At 41.6% G+C, this 21,422-nt stretch overlaps 1 protein-coding gene across 2 annotated transcripts in view; it reads right to left on the bottom strand.

The window, feature by feature from the left end:
* The window catches only part of YLPM1 (YLP motif containing 1), a 64,377-nt gene extending 58,416 nt beyond the window's left edge, over nucleotides 1–5,961 (bottom strand). Inside the window, exon 1 of one of the 2 annotated variants that reach the window (XR_003512836.1) lies at nucleotides 4,866–5,961. Coding sequence is in view for 1 of the 2 variants with exons in the window: in XM_027552438.1 (XP_027408239.1) it covers nucleotides 4,866–5,741 (876 nt within the window). In the remaining variant the exon portion in view is untranslated. The remainder of the gene's footprint in view (nucleotides 1–4,865) is intronic. The other variant, XM_027552438.1, reaches the window with a different exon arrangement.
* Between the last annotated feature and the right edge of the window lie 15,461 nt (nucleotides 5,962–21,422).

The raw sequence follows: 21,422 nt of genomic DNA, 5'->3' as shown, positions 1-21,422 counted from the left end.
CTGATTTTCCATCTACTTATTTGGCCTCTCTTCCTAGTCATTCCCTTAGATACTGTGGTTCTGCAGGGCTAGGCTCAATGTCCTTTAAACTTAATTCTTACTCTATACACACTCCTCAGGAGACCTCATCCATTTCTGTGCCTTCAAATATCATTTTTATGCTGATGACTCACAAGTCCATCATATCTCTCAGATCTGGCTTCTAGAATCCAAACCCATACCTTACTTCCAACTGGACATCTCCATTTGGAATCTTTTATCTCAAGGATCTTAAACTCAGTAAATCTAAAACTTAAACTCATCATTTTCCTTTCATCCCCAGACCTGCTGTTCCCTCTCCTGTAGGCTGTTAGTATATAGAACCACCATCCACCCAGTTTCCTATCTCAGAAACCCAGGAAGCATCCCCGATGCCACCCTCTCCACTACTACTCAATCTCCAATTGGATTCTAGCACCTAAATATTTCTCCAGTCTTTCCACTTCTTTTCATCTTCTCCATCACCATCCAAGTCCAAGCCACTGTTAACTCCTGCCTGGATCACTCTCTAGATCACTCTTGCTTTTCTCGACTCCACTCTCCCCAAAGCAGAATGAACATTCAACAGGCCAATCTGGCACAACGGCCTATATAAAACCCTTCAATGGCTTCCTACTACCCTTAAGATGAAGTCTCACCTTAACCTTCAGTCAACCTTACTGAACTTTATTCTTTGAACTCCTATCTGGTCATTTCCTACCCCTTCTTCAGATTTCATTTAAATACTACTTGCAAAGGGAGATCACTTCAATGAGGTTAGCGCTCCCGGCTATATTCAATCATTTGAAAAATATTTATTATTCATCTACTATGTGTTAGATCCTGAGCAAGGTACTGTGACTATAATGGTGAACTTAAAAAAGCTCACCTTTTCCTATTCCTATGGCATAGTCTAGTGATATTTTCTATATTATTTTTCCTCAGCGCTTTACACTTCTCTTAATTACTTTTTAAATGTCTTTTCCTCCCATTGGAACAAATCCAATGAGAGCAGGTACCTTGCCTATTTTGATCACCATCTCATCGCTCCAGTACTAAGCGCAGTTCCTGGTACACAGTTGTTAACAAATATTTGAATATTAAATAATGACTAAAAACACTAATCAAAGTCAACAACTTTACTTAAGTTTTGAGCATAAAAAAATAAATTACAATTCATGAAAAAATAAAAGACCAGTATGCATTTTAGTTAGCCAGTCCTTTAAACTCAGAGAAAAGTTAATTCTTCAAAAATCATATTCCATTAAATCAACAACACTTTACGATGAAAACTAGAAATTAAATGGAAGACTATCAAGCATTTATCCTTTATATGCTAACTGCATTTCCAATCAAATAGCCCTAGTTTATGAGTGATAAAGTTTTTCTTTATGACATGCCTGATGGTAAATGTAGAAGAAATGGCAGAAAAAAAATCACCACATTGTGACCTCTAACTAAGAAATGATTTACTCAAAGACCATCAATCGATGAACCACTAAATGAAACATTAGATATGGTATTTATGGGAAGCTTTATAGGGGAGGAATCGGACTGTCACCCCCTGAGCAATCTTGGCACCACTACGGGATAATCGGGTACTCAGTGCCTCCTGATGGGATGCCAAAGAGGTACACCGCGCTCCCTAGGTTACAAAGTCCCCTTGCCAAAAGGTGAACTTAAACCTAAGAGGGTTTCATGGTTAACGTCTAGTTTATGAAACACATGGGAGAGAGGAACAAACCAAACACCACCATCAGGCAACAGACAAATTCACAACGTGGGACGTTCTCTAGGACAACCAACACAGATTTTTCATCAAGATCAATGGCAGGAGCAGAAAAAGAATCATAGAGACTGACCTAAATCAGGTGTTCTTAAGGGAGAGTGATTTTGCCCCAGGACATTTGGCAAGGTCTAGAACTATTTCTGGTTTTCACAACCAGGTGCTGTTAAGGCATCTAGCAGGGAGAGGCTGCTAAACATCCCGCAACACACAGTACAGCGCTGCAACAAAATTACCCTGCCCAAAATTGCCTCAGCTGAAGCCCGATCTCAACAAGCCCTCAAAACACTATTGAGTCCAGCTGGGAATTTTAACACGGAAAACAACAAGGAATTATTTTGATTAGTACGATGAGACAATAGGGGAAATGTAAATAGGTCAAGTATTAGATGATACATAGAAACCTGTTAATTTTGTCAGGTGTTATAATGTATGTTTACCTTAGAAGAAAGTCTTTAAAAAAAAAAAGACATCAATTAATTAAGAGTCCAGGAATGAAATGACGTGAGATCTAAGGGTCATGTGAAAATATTTCAGCAAGAACTACAATAAAGGCCTAGGTAAAGCATACATGGCAAAATCTTGATACTTGTTGAATCTGAGTGATGGGTAATGGGGGGGAGGATCATACTATTTTCTCTACTTTTGTGCATATTTAAAATCTTTCACCATAAAAAAAATTTTAATGACATACTCCAAAAACAAAATATGAATCAACTAAGAAGGGTTAATTGTCACGGATTGGCACTGTCATGAAGAAAATGTGTAGTATCTAATAAACCAAAGTATCCTAAGTCTAGAACACGACAACTCTTTTATCTTATTCAACACATCTTTGTGGAAAGCCGCCAGTTTGCAAGGCACTGTCCTAGGTGCTACAGGGGATAAAAAGGTGAACATAGAGAAGAGACTTTTGGACACAGAGGGGGAAGGAGAGGGTGGGACGAATTGAAAGAGTAGCACTTACATTATCATATGTAAAACAGATAGCTAGTGGTGAGTTACCCTATTACACAGGAAGCTCAACCCAGTGTTCTGTAACAACCTAGAGGGGTGGGCTGGGGTGCTGGGTGGGAGGGAATTTCAGCAGGGAGGGGACATATGTATCCTTATGGCTGATTCACATTACTGTATGGCAGAAACCAACACAACATTATAAAGCAATTATACTTCAATCAAAAATAAAAATTAAAAAAAAAATGGTGAGACAGTCTCTTTCTGCAAGGGCCTTATAATCTGAACAGAACAGAACCAAACCACATGGGTAAGCTGAGGCATGGCTTCATGGACAGCCTGATATCAGAGGGTTGAGGAAGTTGGGACAAATTCTAGACAGAGGTTTAAGAAGAAAAAAAAAAACACCTTAAGAGGCTTAGCACGGGCCTTCTTGTTCTGACCCATTCACACCTCTCAAATCTCATCTTCCACCACTTTCTTTCTGGCTGTCATCAAAGAATTTGAGGCACTGAATAGTCAAAGCACTGAAGATGTTCACCATAGACAAGGGTACAAAAGCAGAAAAGCAGTGTTCATGTTTATACTAAGGACTGGCTTGATTTGCCCCCACCACTACCAAAAAAACCCCCAATTCATTGGTTTCTCTAAAAGGCCAGAAAAAGTCTAGTAGAGATGAGAATATAAATGTCATATTTTGGCTTGGACTAACTCTGAGAATGTTTGGCAACAACAATAACAAGAAAAAAACCTAGCAATTTCAGAGAGGGGTGGTAAACGGGGAGAAATTCTGTCTATAACAGAGGAATCTGAGGAAATAACATGCTGCTGCTGCTGCTAAGTTGATTCAGTCGTGTCCGACTCTGTGTGACCCCATAGAAGGCAGCCCACCAGGCTGCCCTGTTGGTACTAATTTGGTGTAAGCTAACAGAATCTCTCACTCTACTGTTTTACCCCAGCATCTCAGCTGTTTTCTCCTCATGCTTTTCTTAATTTCTAATGCCAAACCACTGTAAACCCAAACCATCCTCAAACCCATCTTTTGGAAATCTTTTATATGCAAATCTGAGCTTGTAAATTAAAAGATTCTCTTTTCATTAGAGAAGCTAGGTAGATTAGGAATTGCTAAAAGTGTCTATTTTAAGAAATCAAAACAAATGATTTCTTCTCCTTCATCTTCTTTCCTAAGAAATGAATTCATTTATTACTGCTACTCTATCAATCTTTGACATGGAAGCATCACTTCAAACAGAAGTTGAGAAGGGCTCTCTCATGAATGGAGAGATGGCATGAACTTTTTTTTTTTTTTTTTTTTACAGCTTGGCCAAATTCCAAGGCTGTTACTCTGGAGTAAATGGTAACAATAATGCAATGCAGCAAATTGGTCATGTCTTAAAACTACCTTTAAGTGATGTGAGAAAAGGGCTGTATGGGGTCAATTCCTGAAAATGACCAACAGACTCCCAAAAAGGTCATATATGTAGACTTCCCTAGGTATGGCATATATATATCTATAAACAGGACGTTCCTGATTAGAACAAGATTTCCATCCTTCATTTGCTGAGATTAACTCAGCAAATTGACAGCTATTAGTGGCCCTTAACTTTCTTTTAAAGGAGCTAACTGGTCATAAGATTTATATTCATTTCAAGTGTCAGCCCTTTGAGAAGCTTTTTTTTTTTTTACGCTGCCTCTCAAATACAATTTTAAGTTACAATTGTGGGCGCGGGGGGGGGGGCGGTGGTGGTGCAGGGGGTGGTGGTGCGGGGGGAGGGGGAAGAAAGGCCCTTTGCAACAGCAACAAAACCTAAAAGGCTGGTTAAAGGAAATCAAAGAATGTATCTGGGAACTAACTCTTGATCCACCCAACTACTCTGGTGTCTAGAAACATCCTCAAACACTGTTCTTCTAATAATCCACGTTTAGCGGATTATAAAGCTGGTGTGTCAGATCCCTGACTTTTGTGAAATCCTTTGGAGTGTAAATTTGCTCGTTATTGTTGGGGGAGGGGGAGGGAATCAGGCCAAGCACTAGGTATAGCCTCCAGGGCCAGCTCATTTAGGGCCCTCTCGGTAAGAGACTCAGCTCTGGGCAGGAGCTTTCTTACCTGTGGAGTCATCGTAGAAGGGTCTGGCTCAGGGGCAGCTTGCTGCTGTTCAGCGCTCTTGTTCTTGGCCCCACTCTCCAAAGGTTCTTGCTGGACAGTTGTCTTATTCCCAGGAGGGGCGGACGGCGGTGGCGGAGCCAGCAGCTGGGGTTTAGAATGGCCTTGGGAAGGGCGGGAAGGAGATGCCTGAGAAGAGGGCAGATAGGACTGCGAATGGCTCATATAGGACTGCGAGGAGGACGAAGAGGAGGAGTAGGACGGCGTGGGCGCCAGGTAGGACTGGGACGGTGGGGACTGGGAAGGGGACGGCTGGGCGGGGGGCAGGTAGGGCTGAGATGAGGCCGGAGGGTAGTACGAGGGCGGCGGCTGAGGCGGGGGCAGGTAGGACTGAGACGGAGGCATGTAGGACCCGGGCGGCACCGGGGGCGACTCCGGGGGGGAATCCAGCTCCATGGGAACCAAACCAGGAGGCCCGTCTCGTTGGTGGTGGAGCATCTGATGTTTGTACTGCTGCTGCTTCTGATAGCTGAGGGCCGGCCCTGGCGGCGGGGGCATCGGCGGCGGCGGCGGCTGCCAGTCCCCGTAGCCGCCCCCCGGCATCCCCGGTGGGGGCGGCAGCGGGGGCGGCGGGAGGTGATGGGGCTGCAGCACGCACTGCATCTGCTTCTGATGCATCTGCTGCAACTGCTGGAGCTGAGCCAAGTGCTGCTCGCGGAAGCTCATGAAGCCGGAGGAGGAGGGGGCGGCGGGAGTCGTCGAGCTCGAGTACCCGGGCCCCGGCGAGGCCTCAGGAAGCGCCACCGGAGGCGGCGGCGGGACCGGCGGCGGCGGCGGGTAGTGGCTGCTCCCGCCATAGCGGCCCCAATTCGGGTACATATCGGGAGAAGAAGGGCGCGGCGCTCGTCCCGGCGCCGTTACTCGTCGCAACCGACCCTCCAGGAGCTGCGGCGGCGGCGGCGGCGACAGCCGGAACTCGCGGCGCCTACAGGCCCCGGAGCGTGTAAACGGAGCGCGCCAGTGCGCCGGCGCTACCGAGCTGGGCCCGCGACCGGGAAGGTTGGGGGACCGTACGAGCGCGACTACGCCTGCGCAGTGGCCACAGATCGGAGAACAAAGGCGAGATAGAGCGGCCCAGTCCTCAGCGACTCTCGGTTGCCATCTTTCTTCCGGTTAGGATAATGTCGGGGCGAGTAGAAGGTTCCCGTAGAACCATAGAGTCTCATCGCTGAAAACGGTGGTAGAGATCCTATCGCTCTGCGGGTTCATTTTTGAATGGAGAAAAAAAAAAAAAAAAATAGGTTCCATTCACAATAGCAACGATCGCAACAACAACAATTAAAAAAAAACACCTGTGAAGCAGGTAGGACTAACACTAAAAAGAAATATGTAGAATCTGTGTGAAGGAAACTACAGAACCGTAGCGAATCATATCCGAGTGGAATAAAATTAGACTTGAAATAATGGAGATGTTTACCATGGTTCTGAATGAAAAGAAGAAAAAGTATAAAGATGTCAGTTCTCAAATTAAGTGAATAGGCTTCAGTCAGTTCTAACAAAAAAATCCAATTGGGAACAAATCTGTGATGATGTATTCTGAAGACGGAATGTAAATCTTCACCAATTCCTGCAGGTATTGTAAAAGCGGAGAAAGGAAATTCTTTAGAATAATTCAATGCAGAAAAATTTACGTTGGAGAATATCAGCCAAGGGGAAGAGAGTAAATGCCAGATAACAAGATTGTCCAGAGAGGACTAGATTGGATTTAGAAAATAATCCAGTCTCATGTAAGACTAAACAGGAACTCCTTTGGCTTGAATGAATCGCTGAAAAACAAAACTGATACACCCTGAATTCTGAAAAACAAAACAAAAAACTATGAGACTGTTAACTGTGTCAACGTGTCAGTTCTGCATCACTCAAAGATTTGACATTGCTTCTATCCTAACAACCCAGATCTTCACCTCTCTTAGGAGGGGAATGTGAGTAGAAAGTGGGGCAACTAAGTATCCTTCAGAAGAGCTTTTCATTCTCAAATAGAAATTTAGTTGTGTGCCTTTTAATTTTTATTGAAATATAAAGTGCATACCTATAATTGCAAATCATACATACAGCTAAGTGAATTTTCACAAACCAATCACTCTTGTGTTCAGATCAAGAGACAGAACATTACCCAACTCAGAAACCCACTTACTTGTAATTTTAATATTTTCAATTGAAATTCTTGAAAACTATAGAAATAAATGTAATTTCCTATAGAACGGGCTTAAGGAGAAAGATTTTTATGATTAATGAGAAAATAATCTCATTAGATGCAGAAAAAGAATGTGATAAATTTCAGTATCCATTTTTTTTTTGGTGGGGGGGGCTGCCTTGGGGCCCACTGTGTGCAGGCTTTCTCTAGTTGCAAGCAGGGGCTCCTCTAGTTGCCGTGCACAGGCTTCTCCTTGCAACGTCTTCTCTTGTTGTGGAGCCGGAACTCTAGGCATGCAGACGCACAGTTGTGTCACACAGGTTTAGTTGCCGCACTGCATGTGGGATCTTCCCTGACCAGGGGCCAAATCAGTGTCCCCTGTATTGGCAGGCAGATTCTTAACCACTGAACCACCAGGGAAGTTCTCCATTTATGATTTTTTTAAAACTATTTACTTTCTTAATTAATAAATTTGGCTGCGTCAGGTCATAGGTGCGGCATGCAGGATCTTTAGTTGTGGCATGTGGGATCTAATTCCCTGATCAGAGATGGAACGCAGGCCCCCTGCGTGGGGAGCACGGTATCTTAGCCACTGAACCACCAGGGAAGTCCCATCCACTTTTAATTTTTAAAAAGATTTGCAAGTCAGAAATAAAAGGAAACTTCCTTGATCTTATACACAGAGTACTTACTAAGAAAACTACAGCAGACATCACAATGCTGAAAAGTTGAAAGTTTTCCCACTGAGATCAAGAACAGATGTTCACTACTATCACATCTGTTAAGCGTTGAATTTTGTTCCTCCCCCACCCCTAAAAGATTTTTAGGTCCTCACCCCCAGCACCTCAGAATGTGACCTCATTTGGACATAGGGTGGTCCCAGGTGTTGTTTGTTAAGATGAGGTCATACAGGAGTAGGATGGGCCCCTATCCAATGTGACTAGGCTCCTTATAAGATGACCATTTGAAGACAGCACACAGAGAGAATGCCATGTGATGCTGAAGGCAGAAATGGAGTCATGCAGCTGCAAGCCAAGGGATGGAACAGGTGGAACAAACACTGCCAGTGGGAGTGTAAATTGGGATGACCACTCTGAAATACTGTGGCACTATCTAGTAAAGCTGAGCAGCCCCAGAGCCTATGACCTGGGAATCCCACTCCAACAAAGCATATAACCAACAGAAATGCATACATATATATATATATATATATGTTCACCAAAAGACATGTATAAGAATATTCATAGCAAATACTACTTGTAATGACTGAAAACTGGAGAGCAACACAAATGTCCACCTGCACTAGAATAGATAACCAAATTTGTATACTTTACAAGGAAATACAAAACACCAAAGAAAGAATGATCCAAAACTACATGAAACAAACTCAGATGAATCGCACAATGTTGAGCAAAAGCAGCTAGACAGAAAAGAATATATACTATACGTTTGCACATATATACATTCAAAAATAGGTAAAATTGATATATAGTGTTGGAATTTAGGACAGTGGAGGGACAGTGACTGAAGGGGGCAGAAAGGGACTTGCTGATGCTGATTCTTCATCTGGGTGCTGGTTGCATATCTAGGCTGGGTTTATGAGCAATTCATCATCTATACTATTTTTTATTTGAACACTTCACTGTTTGTATAATTCAATAATGTACCTCCAGGAAGACTGTGAAAGACAGAAGTTCCAAAGAATATTTACTGTAAAATTGACTTTACAGATTGTTCAAAAATAGGCAAAATGAAATCATAATGTTGAAGTGAAGATAGTGCCTTTGGGGAGAAGGAAAATGTTAGTGACTGGGATGGGTCACAAGTAGGGTTTTTTGTTTTGTATTTAATATTTACTTATTTATTTGGCTGTATCTGGTTTTAGGGTCAGCAGGTGGGATCTTCCTTGCTGCATGCAGAATCTTTTTGTTGCTGTATGTGGGCTTCTCCAGTTGCAGGGTGACTTATGGGATCTTGTTCCCCAACCAGGGATCGAACCCACGTCCCCTGCATTGGAAGCATTGGAAGGTAACCACTGGACTGCCAGGGAAGTCCCATAGGTAGGGCTTTAAAGGGCTAACGATGTTCTAATTCTTGAACCAAGTGGTAATTATGCAAATATTTCCTTGTTAAAACTTACTGAGCTGTAAATTTATCCTTTGCCGCTTTCTGATTGTGTGTTTTATACCTCACAAGTTTTAAGTTTTTAAAAGAGTGGGAAGGAGAAGAAAAGTGATGATAGTGGTAAACTGAGAAAGATGAGATTAGATGGCCAAAGGTGGAAACCTTTCTCTTGGCCTTTTCCTTTCCTACCTGGCATGGTAGGTTCTTGCTGTCAGGCCATCTATCCAGAACCCCTCCCGCAACAGGGGTCTTTCATCTCTTCCACAAGGGGAAACAGCACTGATGTTTAAAACAGGTCCTTCCACATTTCCCTCATTGTTTTGAGATAAATTTCAGCATTGTTCTAGATGCTAAAGGAAATCTTATCCCTTACATTCTTACTCTGGGGGAACTAACATACAGTTGGCCATTCCAGTCTTGTAGCTTGCACAATTAATTTTCAGAAGTCACAGCAATCTTCATTATACAGAACCCCTGTCTCCAGAAAATTCTTTAAAGGAAGCCTCATTGTTTGTGTGATACTCTTCTCATGATGTTTTAATAACATTGAATTCACATTATATGACCTACCTCAAGCCCATTTTTTAGAGACTAGTTTTACTAATCTAGAATGCAAAGAGTAAAGAACAATAAAAATGTGGTGGTGGTGATTTAGTTGCTAGGTCGTGTCCAACTCTTATGACCCCATGGGCTGTAGCCTGCCAGGCTCCTCTGTCCATGGGATTTTTCAGGCAAGAATGTTGGAGTGGGTTGCTATTTCCTTCTCCAGGGGATCTTCCTGACCCAGAGATTGACCCCTAGCCTCCTGCAATCCAACCCCAAGCCCGTTTTTTAGAGACTCATTTTTCTAATCTAGAATACAAAACCTAAAGACCCATATTGCCAACATCTGCTGGATCATGGAAAAAGCAAGAGAGTTCCAGAAAAACATCTCTTTCTGTTTTATTGACTATGCCAAAGCCTTTGACTGTGTGGATCAAAATAAATTGTGGAAAATTATGAAAGAGATGGGAATACCAGACCACCTGACCTGCCTCTTGAGAAACCTATATGCAGATCAGGAAGCAACAGTTAGAACTGGACATGGAACAACAGACTGGTTCCAAATAGGAAAAGGAGTACATCAAGGCTGTATATTGTCACCCTGCTTATTTAGCTTATATGCAGAGTACATCATGAGAAACGCTGGGCTGGAGGAAGCACAAGCTGGAATCAAGATTGCTGGGATAAATATCAGTAACCTCAGATATGCAGGTGACACCACCCTTATGGCAGAAAGTGAAGGGGAACTAAAGAGCCTCTTGATGAAAGTGAAAGAGGAGAGTGAAAAAGTTGGCTTAAAGCTCAACATTCAGAAAACTAAGATCATGGCATCTGGTCCCATCACTTCATGGCAAATAGATGGGAAACAGTGGTTGGCATCTGGTCCCATCACTTCATGGCAAATAGATGGGGAAACAGTGGCTGACTTTATTTTTCTGGGCTCCAAAATCACTGCAGATGGTGATTGCAGCCATGAAATTAAAAGACACTTACTCCTTGGAAGGAAAGCATATTAAAAAGCAGAGACATTACTTTGCCAACAAAGGTCCGTCTAGTCAAGGCTACGGTTTTTCAGTGGTCATGTATGGATGTGAGAGTTGGACTATAAAGGAAGCTGAGCACCGAAGAATTGATGCTTTTGAACTGTGGTGTTGGAGAAGACTCTTGAGAGTCCCTTGGACTGCAAGGAGATCCAACCAGTCCATCCTAAAGGAGATCAGTCCTGGATGTTCGTTAGAAGGACTGATGTTGAAGCTGAAACTCCAATACTTTGGCCACCTGATGCGAAGAGTTGACTCATTGGAAAAGACCCTGATGCTGGGAAAGATTGAGGGCAGGAGGAGAAGGGGACGACAGAGGATGAGATGGTTGAATGGCACAGAGGATGAGATGGTTGAATGGCATCACCGACTCGATGGACATGGGTTTGAGTGGACTCCGGGAGTTGGTGATGAACAGGGAGGCCTGGTGTGCAGCGGTTCATGAGGTCACAAAGAGTCAGACACGACTGAGTGACTGATCAGAGCCATGAAATCATAATCTTATTCAAAATGAAGTAAGGGATGAGTTAAAGCACAAATCACATGGGAGGTTCTGTGTGGGAGACTCTAGAGGAAGTCAGCTGTTAATTGCCAAGGCTGTCAAAATCAACACATGAGTCTTCTCTGGCTTAGGTTTATAATCCAGCTGCACTTCTCTCCTTATGTTTCATTCTTGCTGTTACAAGGGTGAGGGCTGGGATGAGGAGACAACATTTGATTGGTTAGTGGTTTGAAGCTGTATTCTGATTGGCTAGTGACTTGCATATTATTTTGTGGACTAGAAATCCCTGCTACCCTCTTTGCAGTTTGAACCATTCTAAACAGGATCTAAAAGCAAATTATCTGCTATTGGATCTATGCACCCCTAAGATTTCAGAAGGATAGTGTGTATACTCAGGTTAACCTGGTCATACATAAACTTGACAATATGAGTACTTCTTCCCCTTCTTATAACCATGATATTACGCTTTCACTTTATTCTAAAAAAAAAAAAAAAAACCCATAGGTGTTCATGTGTGCGTGCTTCAGTCATGTCTGACTCTTTGCCTGCCAGGGTCCTCTGTCCTTGGGATTCTCCAGGCAAGAATACTGGAGTGGCTGCCAGGCCCTCCTCCAGGGGATCTTCCCAACCCAGGGATTGAACCCCTGTCTCTTATGTCTCCTACCTTGACAGGCAGGTTCTTTACCACTAGTGCCACCTGGCAAGCCCCATAAGTGTTCATCAATAGTCTCAATTGCATGTGGTCAGTCCTCCATTTCCAATAGATCTGCACAGTTTAGGAGAGCCTGTAACCTGTATCTGTTACAGTTCTTTGGATGTTGTCCATAACAGCAGCTAAAACTTTAAAAGAAATGTGTTTGGAAAGATATTGTATAAGGCACAGAATAGACAAGAAGGCCATTGCAACTAGGCCTAGGAGCAAAAAGCCAAGCCAGGACCTATCCAACTATTAAAGTGCTGGATATTGTACAGAACAAGGTTAAACTCTATTATTTTCCCCCTTCAGCTACTCAATGCCTTCTCAGATCTGTGAGGGTGGTGAAAAGAAGGATCTGGAAGAAGGAGCCTCCAGTTCTCTCTTCAGCCTCTACGGTGAAAAGATTGGGCTTTCTGATATAAATCCTAATACAACTGCACACAATTTGGGAAAGTGTTAATACCCCAAGAAAAAAAGTCTAGGTACAGTTAGGAGGAATGGATATGAGCAAACAAAAGCAAGAAATACCCGCTCCACTGGGGGAAGGGCCTCCATTTTCAGGCAAATGGACTCAAAGTCCAGGCAAAAAAAAAAAGATATTAGCATTATCAATCAAATGCAAAAAGAACACCACCAAAAAGATCTTCAGAGAGAATAAACTCAGGCTTTCTGAGCAAGGGTAAACCAGGAATGATTTTTAAATATGTATAATATTAATATATTAATTAAGAAGTAGTCTAAACTCCTGTAGCAATGAGAAACTGAAGTACCGTAGGTTAAACCAAAGTTCATTTTCACTCACAGAACAATTCAGAGGTAAGCAGTCCATAGTTGTCATCTTCAGCATAAAGCTTCCATCTCTGAGTTCAAAGTGGCTGCTCTGGCTCCTGCCAGCAAATCTGCCTCTAGTCCATGGGGAGGTAGAATGGGTTAGGGGTGCATACCTTTAAGGAGCTTGCCTTTTAAGGTCATAATCCAGAAGAGATACTTAGACCTAGCTGTCACTCCCTCAGCATTAGTAAGTTCTTGATCACTTCTTATCCCAGGACTTTGCCATCTTGCTACTCTTGTGGCAAGTGTATCCCTGCTTGTGTTTATGTACGATTTCTAATCTTGCCGTAGCTGTTCAACTCTCCATGTTTTGAGATCTAAGTTCCCCAAAGACAGTCTCTGTTTCCTTAACCACCAATTTCTATGTTAGATGTATGTGGGTATGATGCCCTACCCTTGGCTCAATTAATAGTAGTTGAGTTTGCTGATTATTGCCGTGGTCCATGTGTGGGTTGGAAGAGAATTTCCAGACACCAGGCAGAGTGAGAGGAGAATAAAGTTTATTAGATGGGGAGAGCCAAACCCTCTTGCAGGCTAGCAGCCAACTTTTATAGCCTCAAGACAGAGAAAATTCCTACTGGAATGGTGGCATTAGGTGATTAGTTAGGATGCTATAAGGTGGATAATAGGGTGGGTATTTTACATAGTATGGGATCAGGAAATGGGCTAGTTTAGATCCAAAGGATCATGGCAATAGTTGCTATGGGGCTTGGTCTGTTCCAGAGATTTTTATTGTGTGACCTTGGTACAGGGCTCCACACCTGTGACCTTGGTGTAGAGCTCCACCATCATGAAGTACCAATTTGGCAATTAATATTGAAGGTGATTGCTCTGTAGGTGTATTATTCATGCTAGCTTTCTGTTCAATACACAGATGGATAACCCACTGAACAATTTAGGCTCAAAGTTCTTTTACCATGTCAGTCTCAAATTCTTTATCACAATTGGTACCCATAATACAGGATTAGTCCTTATCTCTGCTGGAATAGTTCCACTTCTACTATCTTATATTCTAATTACCTATCTCAATCTTTTGTTTATATAGCCCGCTCATTTCCTAATTTTTAATATATCTGTTCACCAACCGTCTTTAGCCTCCTGTCCCTTGGCTGATTCCCCTTTTCCCAATCAACACTCTTCTCACAGTTTCACTTTCCTATTAATTCTTTTTTTAAAATAATTTTAAAATTTATTTAGCTTTGACTGTGCTGGGTCTTGGCTGCTGTGCACGGGCCTTCCCTAGTTGCAGTGAGCGAGGGCTACTTCTCTGGTGGCGATGCTCAGGCCTCTCGTTACAGTGGCTTCTCCTGTTGCCAAGCACGGGCTCTAGGATGTGTAGGCTTAAGTAGCTGCAGCATGTGGGCTCAGTAGCTGTGATTCCTGGGCTCTGGAGCACAGGCTCAACAGTTGTGGTGCACTGGCTTAGATGCTCAGCCGCATGTGGGATCCTCCCTGACCAGAGATTGAACCCATGTCTCCCTCACTGGCAGGCAGACTCTTTACCACTGAGCCCCCAGGGAAGCCCCCTGTCAATTCTGGAACCTGTGTTATATCCATTCAACCTCTCTTGCATGCATCCTCAACTCTTTTTTTCTACTGTCATGCTTGCCCTGTAAACTCTCAAGTGTAGTTCATTCCATCCATCCAGAAGGATTTTGTTAAATACATCTGTGGAAACTACATAACACACAATTGGCACCACTACTAATCCAGGTTCTGCAGTTCTGCCTGCCTATTCAACATTACTTTGCTATTTATGCGTCATTGGCATCTCTCATTTACCGCATGGCTATTTCAATCCTTCACCACTACCCCAAGCTTCGTCCCTCAATAAGTGGCCTTGTTTTCAACATCACAGAGTTGAGATCAACATGATCAACATGTGATGTTTTCAACATCACATAGTGGAGAAAGTTGAGATCAGTAGGCACAAACTCCTACTTCTTCTCACACACACTAATTTTTCCTGCCTCCTAGCCTCTAGTTTCAGAGTGGCTCTTCTGTCCCAAGTTAATCCTGGCCTTTATGCTCTAGAGTCCATCTCTTGACCCTACTTTGTCAATCATCTTTTTCTCTCTACTATATTTTTCACTAATTTTTTTCACCAAATTTTATATTTTCAAAAATGCCAACCCTGTGGAAAAGTTGTCAGAATAAGTAAATACGGTAACTCTCTGGTGATCCAGTGGTTAGGACTCCACACTTCCACTACAAGATCACAAGTTCAATACATGGCCAGGGAACTAACAGCCTGCAAGCTGCGAGGTACAGCCAAAAAAAAAAAAAAAGCACCCTATACCCTTCATCTAGGCATAACATTTGTTGATGTTTTACTGCATTCTGTCTCTCCCTCCCTCTTTCATCTATCTATCTGCTTTTCCCCAAACCATTAAACAGTTACTTGAAGATATTGTGACCCTTCACAGCTAAACGTTCAGCGTATTTCCTAGGATGGAGGCTATCCTCACATGCAATTACCACAGGGCTTCCCTGGTGGCCCAGACAGGAAAGAATCCACCTGCAACGCAGGGACCTGTGTTCGATCCTTGGATTGGGAGGATCACATGGAGAAGGGATAGGCTACCCAATCCAGTATTCTTGCATGGAGAATTCCATGGACAGAGGAACTTGGCAGGCCACAGTTCATGGGGTTGCAAAGAGTCACGACTTAGTGACTAAGCACTCACGAAATTCTACAGGCAAGAATACTGGAGAGGGTTGCCATTCCCTTCTCCAGGGTATCTTCCTGACCCAGGGAGCAAACCCACAGCTCTTGCATCTCCTGCACTGGCAGGCGGGTTCTTTACCACTAGTGCCACCTGGGAAGCCCCAACATAATATTCATGCTAAAGAAATTTAGCACAAATGCAATTACATTATCTAACAATCAGCCCATTATTTAAATTTCCTTAATTGTCCCAATAATATCCTTTACAGTTTCTTATTAAATTCAGACTGTAATCAAGGATCACACACTGCATTTAGTTTTCATGCCTACTTAGTCCTTTTAATATAAAACAGTTCTCCAGCCTTTTTTTTTTTTCTTTCATGACACTGACATTTTTTAAGACTCCAAGCCAACTGTTTGACAGAATGTACCTCAATTTTGGGTTTCACAGTTTCCTCACAGTTAGGTTTCTTTTTTTAACTTGGGGCGTGGAAATACACATAATTAATGTATCCTTCTGTACCTCACATCATGATGTACATTATGTCAATTTGTCCCATCAGTAATGATATCAAGTTTGATCATTTGGGTAAAGAAGTGTTTGTCAAATTTCTCTATTTTAAAGTTACCTATAATAATCTATGGGGTAATACTTTGAAGATCTGAAAATACCTTGTTCCCTACAGTTTTTCACTAGTGGTTCTGGCATCCACTGATGATTCTTGCCTGGATCAATTATAATAGTGGTGATTGTAAATTATATTTCTATCATCCCTTCTACATTTATTAGTTGTAAAATTCCTATTCAAAAACTCCTCTATCTCTTCCATTTTCTTTATTTATTCTAGTATCTTATAGACACGTGGATTCCTTATTAAAAATCAATGTATCATACACCTTACATTTATACAAGGTTATACATCAAATATATATCAATAAAATTAAAAAGTCATGATAATCCACTACTATCATTATTTTGATCCTTAAATTGTCTTGAATTTGGCCAGCATGAGCCTTTTCAAGCTGGTTCCTATTTCTTTTGGCAAGTCCCCATTAATTTTTGAGTATTTCCTTGCATTTTTCTATAATTAAAAATTTTCCTTATTATGAAGAGGGACAAAGAGAGTGACAGAAGGCTCCTGAACTTCCTTCCTCCCTTGGACACACAGAATGTACAACCACACACAGAGCAATTCTGAGAAAAATCCAGAAACTAGCCCAGTGACTTCTGCACACTGAGTAGATAATACCTCAAAATGAGTAGGAAAGGCTGGGATACACTCTCACCATAAGTCTCACTCTCAGCCTAGTGCCATACAGTTGGGAGGAACCCCCAACTCCCAGCTTCTGCCTGAGGAGTGAAGGGTTTGGACCCACATCTAGTACGCCAACTTTTAAACAATCCCCTGGGATGGGTCCCTAAAACACCTAGCTCTGAAAGCCAGCAGGGCTTGGGTCCATGAGTCCCACAGGACCGTAGCAAACAAAGAAACAACTCTTAATGGGCATGTGACTTCATTTGATCATTAAACTTTCTTTTCTCGCTGAGCATTACTTTGATCTTATGATTTTTTTTTTATTGTAGTAAAAGTTGTATCACATTACATTTGCCATCTTTATAATTTTTAAGTGGATATTTCAGTTGCTTCCACTTCTTCGTTATTGTGAATAATGCTGCAATGAACATAGGTGTGCACATATCTCTCTGAGATTCTACTTTGAATTCTATTGCACACACACAGAAGTAAGATTGCCAAAGTGAAAGTGAAAGTGAAGTCGCTCAGTCGTGTCCGACTCTTTGTGACCCTATGGACAGTAGCCTACCAGGCTTCTCTGTCCATGGGATTCTCCAGGCAAGAATATTGGAGTGGGTTACCATTTCCTTCTCCAGGGGATCTTCCCGACCCAGGGGTCAAACCTGGGTCTCCTGCATTGGAGGCAGGCGCTTTAACCTCTGAGCCACCAGGGAAGCAAGACTGCCAAATCATATGGTAATTCTATAATTTAGTTTTTTTGGAAAAACTACTATTTCCCATAGCAGCTGTACCATTTTACATTTCTAGTGCAAAGTGTTCCAGTTAATAAGATATTGGCCATGTCCTCACCAAAGTTTGTTCACTTTCTGTTCTTTTGACAGTGACTATCCTAATGGGATATATAATACCTCTTTGTGGTTTTGATTTGCATTTCTCTCATGATCAATGACGTCAAGCATCTTGTTCATGTGCTTGTTGGCTATATGTGTATCTTCAGAGAATGGTCTGTTCAAGTCTTTTATCCATTTTAAAAATCAGGTTGTTTTTTATTGTTGTTGAGTAATGGAAGTTCCTTATAAATTCTGGGTATTAATCCCTAATCAGATATATGATTTCCACATATTTTCTCCATTTCCATAGATTGCTTTTCACTCTTTTTGTTTCGATACGCAAAAACTTTTTTAAGTTTGATGTAGCCCCGTTTGTCTAGTTTTGCTTTTGCCGTCTAGACTTTTGGTGTCACATCCAATAAATCATTGTTATATCCAATTTTCTGAAGTGTTCTCCCTATGTCTTCTAGTTTTATAGTGTAGATCTTTAATCCACTTTGAGTTAATTTTTGTGTTGAGCATAAGGTAAGAGCCTAACTTCATTCTTTTCCATGTGGTTATTCAGTTTTCTGAATACCATCTGTTGAAGAGACTGTCCTCTTCCCATGTGTAGTCTTGGTACCCTTGTAGAGAATCACCTGGCAATATGGTCAGCCCTCCACATCTGAAGGTATTGTACCTATAGATTCAAATAATCGGGGATAAAAATATTTGGGAGAAAAAAGTCTCAGAAAATTTCAATAAGTAAAATTTGAATTTGCCAAGCACTGACAACCGTGACGAACAGAGAAGCCTCGTGTGCTGCAGTCCATGGAGTCACAGAGAGTCGGATACGACTGAGTGACTGAACTGAACTGACAACTATTTACATAGCATTTATGTTGCATTAGGTATTATAAGTAGTCTAGAGATGATTTGAAGTATACAGGAGGATGTGTGTAGGTTGTACACAGATCACCTGTTTATATAAGGGACTTGAGCATCCACAGATTTTGGCGTCTGAGGGTCCTGGAACTAATCTCCTGCTAATACGGAGGGATGGCTGCATGTGTGGGTTTATTTCTGGGCTCTTTGTTGCTCCATTGGTCTATATATCTGTCTTTATGTCAGTACAACACTGTCTTGATTACTTCTTGGCTTCGTAGTATGTTTTGAAATCAGTAAGCCTGAGGCCTCCAAGTTTGTTCTCCTTTTCCAAGATTGTTTTGGCGGTTTGGGATCCCTTGAGATTCCATATCAGTTTTAGCATTTTTTTCCTTTCTGTTTCTGCCAACAAATGTCATTGGGATTTTTTTAAGATTGCATTGAATTGCTCTGGGTGGTATGGACATTTTATTACTATTGAGTCTTCCCATTCCTTTGTATCTTCTCTGATTTCTTTTAGCAATATTTTATAATTTTCAGTGTACAAGCCTTTCACCCCCTTAGTTAGGTTTACTCCTAGGTTTTTATTCTTTTTGATGTTATAGCAAATTGGATTGTTCCTTAGTTTCATTCTTTCTTTGATTCTTCTTTTTTTTTGGATTGGTCTTTGCTAGTGTACCGAAATGCATCCTGAAACTTTGCTGAAATCATTAATTAGTTGTTAACACATTTTACAAATGGTTTCTTTAGGGTTTTCTACCAATAAGATCATGTCGTGTAAAGTGAGAGAATTTTACTTCTTCTTTTCCAATTTGAATGCCTTTCTTTTTCTTTTCCAACTGTTCTAACCCAGACTTTTCAACATGTGCTTTATCAGTTGGTATAGGCTAAGTTATGCTGGAGTAAAAAACAAACAAAAAACCAACCCAAATCTCAGTGGCTAAAAGAACAAATGCTTATTTATCATTTACCCTAGTGTTCCCATCATTTGGTTGAGATGTTCTGTGGGACCCAGGCAAAGCAAGGTTGCATAGCTCAACCCATAGTGATCTTTTTAAAAAAATGTTACTTTCTAGTATGAGCCTCTGATCACACGTGAGGCTTCAGTAATTTATTTATGTTTTTACTGTACTGGATTTCCGTTGCTGTGCAGGCTCTCCTCTCTTTGCAGCAAGAGGGGTCTACTCTCCAGTTGTATGTGCGCTTCTCATTGTGGTGGCTTCTCTTGTTGCTGAGCTTGGGCTCTCGGGTCTGTGGGCTTCCGTGGTTGTGGTTCCTGGGCTCTAGAGCACAGGTTCAATAGTTGTGGCGCAGGGGCTTAGTTGCTGTGAGGCATGTGGGATATTCCTGGATAAGGGATCAAACCTGTGTCTCCGGCGCTGGCAGGGTGGATTCTCCAGCACTGACCCACTGAGGAAGCCCCACATAATGACTTTTAAAACTTCTACCTAAATGACATATGCCATCTTCACTCACTTTGCCACACTTCACTTCAAAGGTGGTGGAGAAACGCCTTCCTACCCTGGGTTCATAAATAGCAGAAAGCCAGAAATATTCGGTGAACAGCACAAACAACTGCTACACTCTGCCCTTCTAGTTACCAAATGTTGATCTCACTTTCTCTTCCACAAGTCAGGTATACACCATACAACCCCCTCCCCCGCACAGACACTCTCACAGTCCTGTCCAATCAAAACATCATGTTCAGTTCAGTTCATCATGTTCAGTTGGTAGTTACTTTAAGAATAGTGGAAAGACATCATGACTGACAAGCAACACGCAGCAGCTTCTGGGTTATTGGCAGTGGTCCATTTCTTAACCTGAGTAATAATTAGCTGGGTGTTCATTTAAAATCATTAAGTGGTAGATTTATGCCTTATTTGTCTTTGTGTTATATCTCATGATAAAAAAATTAAATACTGTATGATATGGGCATAAGAATAAAAAATGGACAATGGAGCAAAAAAAACAAAAACAAAAACATCATGTTCAAAGTCCAGGATATCGAGGTGCATGTGGCACAGCAGTCTCTACAGCGAGGGGTACATGTAGTAGTAACAGAATTGGGAGCTGTGGCTTGTTTTGATCAAGAGATTTCTGCACCCAGAAGGCAAATTATCTGCCTCCATACTCCAAATATGGGCTTACCTCATGGCTCAGGTGATAAAGAATCTACCTGTGATGTGGGAGACCTGGGTTCAATCCCAAGATTGGGAAGTTCCCCTGGAGGAGGGCATGGCAACCCACTCCAGTATTCTTGCCTAGAGAATCCCCATGGACAGAGGAGCCTGGTGGGTTATAGTCCATGAGGTCACAAAGAGTCGAATATGACTAAGCGACTGAGCACATATACCAAATATACCGTTGGTGAAATACTAACAGCACAACCACAGTGAACACTCCTATTCAGAAAAGGAAACAAAAGAAAACACACAGAAGTGACTAGTCTCTAGCAATTCTGACTACAAGATGAACCATGCAAGGCACCTTTAGCTTTTTTGGAAAAGCTAAACATAGAAAGACAGGCAAAAGTATATAAGGCATACAAAATAAAAAGTTTAAAACAATAAAATAAAAAATTTTAAAGTATATAAGGCAAATGCATTACAAAAAAGAAAAAGAAAGCAAAAATACTGTTCTTATTAATATTAGAAAGAATAGAATTCTGGCTAAAGAGCATTAAATGAGACTAAAAGGTTACACTATAATGCTAAAGGCTACAATTTACAAAAAAGTATATTGGTAACTAGTATACATGCACAAAACAACACAGTAGGAATTTCCAAGTGGAAACTCTAAGAAGTGCAAGGAGAAATAGACAAAATATATTATTAGAAAACTTTTTTTCTCAGTGTGAGACAGATCAAAGAGTTAAAAACAAATATAAAGATACAGAAGACTAAAACAGTCAGGTTGATCTTATGGGTAAATATCAAACCTTTTACCCTGATAACACCAGGTAATACAGAATACATCTCATTTTCAGGTGTACATGGAATTTTCATGAAGTT

This window comes from Bos indicus x Bos taurus, chromosome 10 (genome assembly GCF_003369695.1).
Source record: "Bos indicus x Bos taurus breed Angus x Brahman F1 hybrid chromosome 10, Bos_hybrid_MaternalHap_v2.0, whole genome shotgun sequence".
In the NCBI taxonomy this organism is placed as follows: domain Eukaryota; kingdom Metazoa; phylum Chordata; class Mammalia; order Artiodactyla; family Bovidae; genus Bos; species Bos indicus x Bos taurus.
This window is presented reverse-complemented; position numbering and strand designations above follow the sequence as displayed.